Source organism: Poecilia mexicana, unplaced genomic scaffold (genome assembly GCF_051168715.1).
Source record: "Poecilia mexicana isolate PSO_F unplaced genomic scaffold, ASM5116871v1 scaffold_7, whole genome shotgun sequence".
In the NCBI taxonomy this organism is placed as follows: domain Eukaryota; kingdom Metazoa; phylum Chordata; class Actinopteri; order Cyprinodontiformes; family Poeciliidae; genus Poecilia; species Poecilia mexicana.
In genome coordinates this window covers 15697620-15707891 of record NW_028263376.1, presented here as the reverse complement: position 1 = coordinate 15707891, position 10272 = coordinate 15697620, and the positions used below count along the sequence as shown (strand labels likewise).

General features: G+C 34.8%; 1 protein-coding gene across 1 annotated transcript in view; it reads left to right on the top strand.

Annotated features, from left to right (window-relative positions):
* Positions 1-5224: 5224 nt before the first annotated feature.
* The window catches only part of LOC106928403 (arf-GAP with coiled-coil, ANK repeat and PH domain-containing protein 3), a 67275-nt gene continuing 62227 nt past the window's right edge, over positions 5225-10272 (top strand). Inside the window, exon 1 of the mRNA XM_088007145.1 lies at positions 5225-5712. Within this exon, the coding sequence (XP_087863271.1) occupies positions 5666-5712 (47 nt within the window). The 5' untranslated portion in view covers positions 5225-5665. The remainder of the gene's footprint in view (positions 5713-10272) is intronic.

The window sequence follows — 10272 nt, the reverse complement described above, 5'->3', positions numbered from 1 at the left end:
CTCTCAAAATAACATCTGCTGAAAATAACAATTGTGGTTAACTTTCTTTGGCCAGTTTAGCAGAACTGAATGAATAAGATGTACTGGACAAATCATAAAGCAAGATGTTCCATCATCTGACCTGATTCAGAAAATTTCCCTCTTATCTTAGTAGTTTGTACACTAATATATAAAACAGACAGGAACGCCTGACTGCTTCTCAAGCTGTCGTGAGACTGCAATTTGCTCTTTTAACACCATAAAAACATTTGGAAAAAACACCTACACATTTCTAATTTGTAATATTTTAGAAGAACCACAATTAAACTGGTCAATGGATGTGACCATTAGTGGTCACATCCATTAATGCTAGGTGTCTGTGCATTAATAAAAACAAAACAAAAAAAAACATTAAGTTGGCCTTAAATACATTAATTACAGCTCATTATTAGCAGGACGATCCTGTATATTCTATTGTTTTTTCTCACAGGATTATTTGTCAGATAAAGGTTTGAGTTGAACTTAGACATCTTCATTGCATTATGACTCTAGTTGGTTGAAGCTATAGCTAATTAGCTGCTAATATACCCTTGATACCTAGCAAGCTAGCTAGCTAACGTTTTTGTGTCTATTGTGGGTAATTTATCGTCACTTGACTTCACCAATTTTTTACATTTCAGTGGAGATACAGGCCTTATATTCCATTCATGAATATCTTAAACCCTTCAACTGGGTTTCTGCAGTTGCCTGTTTTATACTGCAAATAATAATATTTTAGCAGCTTATTGTCTGAATAAATTGTAGTAAAGTATAATTTACTTAACCTGGTGTGTTTTCTTATTTTTCAAATAATTTAGAGTGTTGTTAATAGTGTTGTGTTCATTTAGAAATAATCCTTTCTTCTTTAGAGCATTTTATGTTGCTGGAGAGGTCAGCCTTCCTGTTGGTAGGATTTTGACTTTGAGTCGACCTTTGACCTGCTTTCTGGGGCCGATTTGGTTTTATCGTGCTGATGAAGCATAGAAGGCTTCCTGGGGAATATTTTCTTTTGTTTTCTCTTCCATGTCATCCTTTTTGACATCCTGACAAAACCTCGGATTACCAAGAGATAAAGTCAAATGCAGAGCATTAGGCGGTTTGAATTGATTTGTATTATAAAGTCGCAGACAGTCTTAACAAGTTAGTTTTTGATTTGTTTTTTATATTTAATAGCATACCAACTTCTTAACCTTTAATTTTTCATGACAGAGTAACACAAACCTAACCTATTCTTCAAGCTACCCCATGATTTATGTGATTGTGAGCATTTATATTTGTCCCACTTCTTTTTCTGCTAATGTGTTGAGATTTTTCTGTTTTCTTCAAATGATCTTCACTGTAAATGCTCGCTTTGATGTGAACCATGTTAAGAAAGTGAGCTTGATTCAAGTTGAGGCTTATAAATGTTGAACGACAATTATTTTCCTGAAGTACTTCTGCTTAGAAAAAAGGGGCAATGTCAGAGGAGATTAATTTGAGTGCCTTGAATGCACTGATGCTAATAGATCTAAAAGGAAAAGGTTTGAAGCATTTACTATGAAGGATAATATAGATGAAATGTAAAGATGTCAAAATTATGTTAACAAGTGAATAAAATCTGTCAAAGGTGATAAATTTAAACGAAGAAGCCTAAGACGCTGCTGACTAAGAGCTGTAGAGTGGAATGGGAAAAGCTCTGTTGTCTTGCATCTAGAACATCTTGGCTTGTAGTTTATAGCTGAACTTAATTAAAAAATGAGAGACTGGTTTTAAAAAGGAGCTACTCTTGCTAATGCACTTGGGCAGGACTGCTAAATAAGTCAGCAGTGATCTTACATTGAATGCAAACAGCTTTGGGCAATGTCAGTCTCAGACTCAGAAAAGGTCATGTGTCAACTGCCTTCGGGGTGTGACCCAGTATGCAGAATGTATCCTATTTAAATAAGTAATGTCAAGACATTAGACCGGGTTGTCGTGCTCGTTTAGTGGTTAATGAGGTCTCCTGCTTTAAAAGGGTGCTTCATTCATTCTTCATGGGTTTGGTGCATTTTTTTCAGATGTAAAATGAAAAAATCCCCCTGTTATACAAGACCAGAGGAATTACGGAAAGTGTGGAGATGTTTTCTATTTGTCTTCAAAGTCAAAAAATGGGATCTGGAAAAGTTTGTTAAATCCAAATTAACAGAGCTCCAGTTGCAAGTCAGACAACATGTGGGTTGTTCATTAAAAGAGGCTGTACAGAAAAATGTGTGACTGATTTAAAGTGCAAAAACATGTGTATTACTGCTACTTTGTCAGGAAGGTTTCAGAAAGAAACTATTTATATACACTTATGAAATCAGTCAAAAGCAGAACTGCACAACTTGTAACGACATTCCCTTCATATCTGAATGCTTTGAAAAACAGAGCAGTAATTTTTTTCTTATACTAATTAGCCTGGCTGCAGATCATAGGGAAATGAATGAAGCAAGACCAGTCACATATTTGCTATGTGACTGTTTTTATATCTACTGTTTGATTCACACACAAGACAACTGAAATCGTTTTCCCTTCCTGTCCAACTAATTAGTCTTTCCAAGCAGCATCACACAAAAGCTGATGGGAGCACCATGGCGAGAGATCAACATAAATTTTTAAGACTATTTCAGGTATGTTGTTTTAAAAGGGATGGGGAATGCATGCATAATGCATACTACTTATCTGTCATTTGTACAGGCTTAATTTGTAGCTTGTACTGTCTTGCACCTTCAGTCAGAAGGGATAACATTACATGCTGCACACCCAGCAGTTTGACTTGCAGCTTTCTCCAGCAGACTAAAGAAGGGAACAAAAGTAGGTCACCATCCTAGAGCCCATACGTTTTTCTCAGTGATTCAGTGCTGCAGTGGTGCTTAGGAAGGCTATAGTAGGCAGGATTCTGATGGAAGCATATTTGACATTCAGAGGCTTTCTTCCTCATGCACTGAGGCACGTGACACATTTAAGATAGTGGTGGACACTAATAGTACTACAGATATAATCTCAGGGGTTTTTCCACACCTGATAGTCCATAGTCTCGGTTTGATTGGGGACTGTAGTTGCAATATTTGTTACATTTTCAACTAGTGCGATTCGCTTTCATACTGCATTGTGTCAACCAATACATACAAATAGGATAACCTGTTTACCCCCTCGGCTGTAGTGGCTCTGCACCAAGAACCACTGAAGGAAATGATAAGAAAACATCAGAAGAAGACATGAGTGCAAGTTCCTTCTTCACAAAATGTAAACAAAAATATATAGTGGCGTCAAATTTTAGTGGTTATAGGAGTTCTCTTTTGTCTTTGGTAAAAGACAATGAGCAATGTCTCCAGCTAGCACTAGACTCACATCACATTTGTTTTGGCCTGCACTGTAGTCCGCCTTTTGCTATTGGATGCTATCCGGTCTACTTTGCATTCATATATGTCTTCTAGTTGTGCCAGAGTTCATTTCAACCAAACTGAGACCTGGTGTTTAGGCGGATCAGAGTTCGACTGCACATTCACACCTCCCCAAACAAACTATTAAAGTGGTGAAAGATTGGATTTGTACAATCCATTGTTCTCATCCAGTTACTTAAAATAACTGGATGAGTACAAATAATTTGATGCCAAAATCACTTGAGCACATTCTCAAAACATCTCCCACATTTTAAAGGAAAGCTGTTCCTTTTGTTGTCAGTAGTTTGCAACATGTGGCAATTTATACACAGACTCTGTTGCAATACTTTTCTGTTACATCACAGAGTTCCTGCGTGTTACATCCATAGATCATGTACTGTGGTAATAAAATCCATAACAGTGTTGATTAAATGCTTACAACCAACTTTGACACTAAGTTTTTTTTTTCTGCTGCAGCTTGCACTTTAGCTTCAGCCAACTGCTGACTCAACAAATTTCTAAAAAGGCTTTGATCTCAGATTTGGAAAAGTAGCTGAGGATAGTTAAAAGGAAGTATAATAACAGCTGAAACAACTAAAGAACTACAGACATAACACATGTGACAAAATAGATTTGTAGCAACGGAAATATTACAAGTATTTTCAAAATTATTTTATGATTGAAATATGCCAGTTTTCTGAGCTCTTTTTTTTATCTTTTCAGAATGAAAAAATACAATATCGGTAGCTTAGATTCTTATTATGCTTATTTACTTCTTGATGGATTCATTTGACCAATGTGTAATTAGTGTACAAATATTCTCAGGAAGGTTTTTGTGAAAAGAAACCCAACTGTTCTTCTTTTTTGTCTTTTGAGAAACCAACAATGGTCACTAATATCTACGAAAACATCTATTGTGATGTTTGGCACTGAAGGGAAATCCTTGTACATAACTGTATGAAAAGTGGGTCACTTAAAATAGCTTAAATAACTGTGGGGATAATATACAATAGTTTCATGTGCAATTTCAAACACCAATTTATAAAAAAAGAATCAGAGAATTGCAATATTCCTTTTCAAGATAACAACAAACAAACAAAAAAAAAAATCATGTTTTTTTTCTCAAAGCCAAAAGATTTGTTTCAGGATCTATCAAGAGGTTATTAGTGTTATTAGTCATAAATATGGTCGTGCAAGTGGAGACATTGATCATGATAAATCTGTCTGAAAGTCAATGAAATCTTTTCCCCTCATGACCTCCAAACAGGCGCAGGAAGGAAAAAATGACGGCAGAGACCCATTCCGTAACCCAAGCTCCTGCACTTCCTCCTGGCTGTCCTCATCCTGTTAAATAAAGGTAATCTTTCCAGGGAAAATGATTCACTGTAACATCACTGCACAGCTGAATGGGAAAGTACAGAGGGAAGAAAAGTTCATATAAAGTGCTCTTTGACCTGCCAGTGAGTGAAATTTAAAGATTTCTCAGCTTGTAAGGCAGTAAAAAAGGATATGAGCACAAATTCTTTGTTTATTGGAGATGTTGAACTGCCAAAGCATAAATTTACTATTTATATTACTATTATATTTATAATAATAATAATAATAATAATAATAATAATAATAATAATAATAATAATAATAATAATGAAAAGAAGAAAAGAAGAAGAGGTGTGGAAAATCAAAACTGTTATTATTCAAATGAGTTTGACGTCAGCGTTCTAAAATGTTGCTTTCACATGCTATCCGAAATCTTATTTCCAACATAATATATGTTCACATTGCAATTTTATTAAATCGGTTTAATTTTAAGACTAAACTAGAGTAACATTTTATGAATCTCAGAGCCTACACGCAACCTTGATTTTAATCAAATCGGATATCTGTACACCGACAGTCTGATAATATATATTTATTTTATTTATTATTTTATATTTTACTTTTATTTGTAATATTTTTAAATATGTTGGTGCTTGTGTCAACTTGTTCGAATTTTTTTTGTTAATTTAGCATTTTTTAAAATTAATTTTTATCTTTTATGTACGTTTAAGATTGGAGTTGTGAAATCCGAGTTTACCATGAACGCAGCAGAGTATCCTGCGCCGAGTGGAGCCGCTTCGGATCGTCAGAGCGGCGCTCAGTGAGTAAACCGCCGCTGGAGGGGCAGGAGGATCGCTCTCTGTCGGATACTTACCATCTGTGTACTTCAACCCACTCGGGAGATGCAATCCGTGTTTTAAATCGCGTGGAAACTCCTCACCAAATCCAAGATGACGGTTGATTTTGAAGACTGCATCAAGGATTCTCCCCGATTTAGGTAAGAATAGAGGGGGAAAACCGCGCCAGATCGATTGTGTTTTGTGGTTTGAACTGTTGAACGCCTCTGTCTGCTTGGTCTGTATGACATTATTCTCCTCGGAGCTTCATATGGGTCCGCTTTGAGCGCCTGGAACTGGGACACATGGCTCGATCGGGGATCGGGAGCATAATGTGAATTTAGTGGAGCAGGAAAGTTTGGACTAGAGGATGATGAGCAGTCACATGAACAAAACACATGACACTAATTCATCCAAATCTATACGAGTTCACTTATTTATGCAGATAATGACTTGAGCTTCATCTGTTTAAACTCTGATTTCTGTTTTATTTCTGGTAAAACCCATTGAAAATATGAAGATTTCCACGCAGACAGACAGACAGACTGTCCTAAGCTTTCAAGCTGCTAAAGCTTTCACAAATAGAAGAGACATTTTCTACACCCATTCATCCGACATCATGAACCTGTTCCTACGGGATCTTTATTTACAGGTGTCCAGACTTTTCTTATTTTTCAAAATTAAAATGGGAAAGCCTTTTAAATCACCTATTCAGCAATAAACTAGGGTTGGGCGATATGGCTTAAAATCTCCGATCTTTTCATACCGGATCTGATTTTTCAAAAAAAAAAAAAATGCAATTTTACCAGTTTTTTTTTTTTAAATTAAAAGAAAAACATTAGTTTAATGAGGGGAACTAAAGCTTAGTTATCGTGATATGATCTTTTTGTTTGGAATAGACTCAGTTGCTACTGATAATAATTTGTTGCTGATGTGTTGAAATATTAAGTATTTCTATTAAGCATTAAGTAATCTGTCAAACTTATACCAAAGCATAACTTGACAAGATGCTCAGTATTCTTCATTTTACTTTTTCATTTTTTTGTGTTAGAGTTCTCATAAAATTACTACTTTATTCTTCTAATATTGCGACTGTACTCCTGTAATATTATCACTTAAACCTTCAAATGAATAAATAAATAAATAAATAAATAAATAAAAGTAAATCTTAGAGTTGACTTAGCATCAAAGTCTAAAGAAACAGAAGCTGTAAAATATGCCTGTCAAACAAAATGTTAGTCCTTAGGCGTGGTGACATCACTCTGAACTTTCGAAAGCAAAAGAGTGCATTGGTGAAAAATAATCCAGATTTTCCAAAAATTTTATCTTTAAAAATCACTGATTATGCTTAAATCTAGACACACGTGTTATTCCTATGACTAAACTTGTTCTCGCTAAATAAATAAAAAAAGTAAAAGCATGAAAAACTGGGGATTCAACCTCAAACAAACAAGTTCATTTAGTCTTATTTACAAGAATTAAGATTTTAGTAAAACTTTTTTGAGGTGATCACGGATCCACTGGCTCATATATGTTTTGGCCCTCACTCATGAGATGTGGATCGAGACCAAAAGCATGTGAACCTTGATATGAAAGGCCAAAATAATCCAATTATGTTGGGTGAGCGGGTTTATAGAGTTAAGGTGAGGAGTTTGCAGCATCTTATCTGGATGCTGCCTCTGCGCCTCGCTTTTTTCCGGGCATGTCGCCCAGGACTGGCTCATTTCATCTCAAATAGACATAGATGGATTGCCTCGATTTTAAAAAGTCAGGCTGTTAGGTACTCTTTGAAACATTTTTAAATACAAAAAATAGAAATATGTTAACACAGATTTTCCTCTTGATCTCTCAGGTGATCGTCATGAAGGTAAAGAAAATTGACAGTATGAATTCATCCACTGTTAACGTGATTAAGGACGATGTTAATGAAGGTTTCTATTTTGAGCTAATAGAAAAATCTAGGCAAATGAAAGTAAGCTTTAAGAATAAAATTATTTTATTAGTTAATTGAATTAAATTAAATTCTTTGATTAATTTATTATAATTCAGCAGCAAGGGTTGAATCCCGGCGTGGTTGTTTTTCACTTTCTCACTGTTCTCTCTGGGTACTCTTGGTTAATTTCTCTCTTTAAGTTGCAGGACTGCAACTAACAATTAATTTAGTAACCAATTAATCTATCAGTTATTCAGATGATTAATTGGATAAAAAATTGATACATTTGGCAGATTTTTGATTTAACCAATGAAGCCTTTTTTATAGACGCTATTAGAAACACAATAAAAGGTGCAAGTAAACAAATTTTTAATAATGAAAAATAATAATAATAATGAAATGAAAATTTTATTACTTAAAATACAATAACAAAGCATTTCTTTAGTGAACATTTTATTAGTTGTAGCAAAGGATGCATATGCAGTTAAAAAATACTTCTAACATCAACATGTGAAAAGCTCAGCCCTTTCTGACTTAATTTCAATACAGTGTAAGGCTGATCTATTGACTTTTTTTTTGATTAATCAATTTATTAATTGGATAACAAAACATGCTAAATAGGAGATTTTTTTAAAACATAATTTTAACCAGATAAAACTAAAACTCTGCCACATGATGAGGTTCGGCTCGACATTTCATAACCAAAGAAGTTTTTTTTTTTTTATCTTGATGAAAAATGTATATATTTTTTGTACAGTTTTGGCTTAATTACTGACTTAAGCGTGTTGTTCATTCAGCAAATGGCCTTTTTTGAGTCTGAATACTTACCTATTAATCAATTACTGAATTACTTAATAATTATTTCAACAATCAATTCATCATGATTAATAGTCTCAGCTTAATCAAACAAAATGGAAACCTGGAATAGTAACTGCAGTGACTAAAAATTTGACATTTGTGAAAGAATGAGGTTCTGAAAGTCCAGGTTTGTGGATCATTTCTTTGCTTTGTGACGGAGCAAATGTTTCCTCCTGCAGATAAAGTCTGCTTGGAAATCAAAGACTTCCACACTTGGCGGCAGCACCTTAATCACAGCCATCTGCAGCTGGAGAGAGGCTCATAACCCCAACCGACTCTTTCATTGTCTCACATGTTCAGCAGAGCAGCAAAGGGCGTTCATGCTCAGGAGACGCCTAACTCATTATTTAAAGCGCTGAGATCCTTCTTCGTGTCATCAGAGAATGGATGGAGTTGTCTTATCTTTCTCCTTAGATGTTGCACAGATTTTTCATAATGCCCCGCCTGTCAGAGAGATATGCTCTCATGCTTGAACTTTATCCTTCAGCTAATACAAAGTTGAGAGGTTTTTTTTTTAAATCTTCAACGGCCCAAAGAGAAGCTGAAAGAGACGGCTGCAACTAATGATTATTGTAACATTAGAAATACATTAAAAGATGCAAATAACAAGACAATTCAATTACTTAAATTAAAATTTTATTGGCTGAAGTGTAATTATATAGCATTCCTTTAATGGACACATGATCATTTGTAGCAAAGGATGCATCTGGAGCTAAAAAAAAAAATACTGCTTACTAATCTTTAGGTTATTTGGATTATTAATATATGGATAGCAAAAGGTGCTTAATAGGATTTTTTTTAACAGAATTTGAACCTGTTGAAGCTAAAAATGCCCAGGAGTTCCAGGTAGAACATATTTACAGACTATTAATGTTTTTTAGTCTTAAATGCGAATGTATATATTTTTTTGTACAGTTTTGACTTAATTACTTCTCCGAGTGTGTTGTTTTTTCAGCAAATTGCCATTTTCAGAGTCTGTATACTCCAGGTAATGATTAATTGATTCCTGGATTAGTTAGCAATTATTTTTTATAATCAATTAATTACGATTCATTCAATAAAATAAACAGGCATCCAAGCAGCCAGCAGAGCCTGTAACAAGGTTTTCCTAAGACTTATGTGCAGCTAAATGCACTGCTGCAGCAGGCTGTGTAAGGAGGTGGAAGGCTGGGAGGAAGCAGTTTGAAAAAAATAAATCTGGATTTTTTAACCGTTGGGGTTGACACACCGCTATTTCCCACGCATGTTGGGAATCAGGTCTGAGCAGTTGTGTCTGGTGCTATTTAGTTTCCAGCTGGAGCTTAAAGCTCTTAATGCTGGAGCAGAACAGCAGGGTTATGTTGTCTTTAGCTGCTCCTGATTTTATTTTAACAGGTAGTATGTCAGGTAAACCTGTAAAGGGACGAGTTTCATAAAAGACTGTATCTGGAATTATTATATTTCTAATATAAAAATTTTTCCAACATTGCATTGCATCATGATACACAACCAATACCATTTGATGTGTTTTTAAGAGGGCATTTGTATGTGATAGACCAACACTATGGAGTGCATACTTATTAAAAGGACCTGAACCCTCTTCCTCTGGGATTTCACATATTTTGATATTCTTCTCTACCAGCTTTCCACATTTAGTTTGCAAAGCTAATTCTGGTTTAAAAAATAGTTCAAGCTCAATCAGGTTGGATGGAAAGTCTATGAACATCGATTTCCAAGTCTTGTGACAAATTCCTAATTGGATTTATTTCTGGACTTTGACTGGGGACATCTGCAACACGTTTTACAAACGGCCCAGATTTGATCTGAACAAGTATTATTCTGCTTAAATTTAAGGAAATTATCTCATGAAAAGACTAAAAAGTAATGAGAGGAAAAATTATATTACACTTCTGAATAGTTTGAATTCTTTAATTTCATTGTTGAGATTATT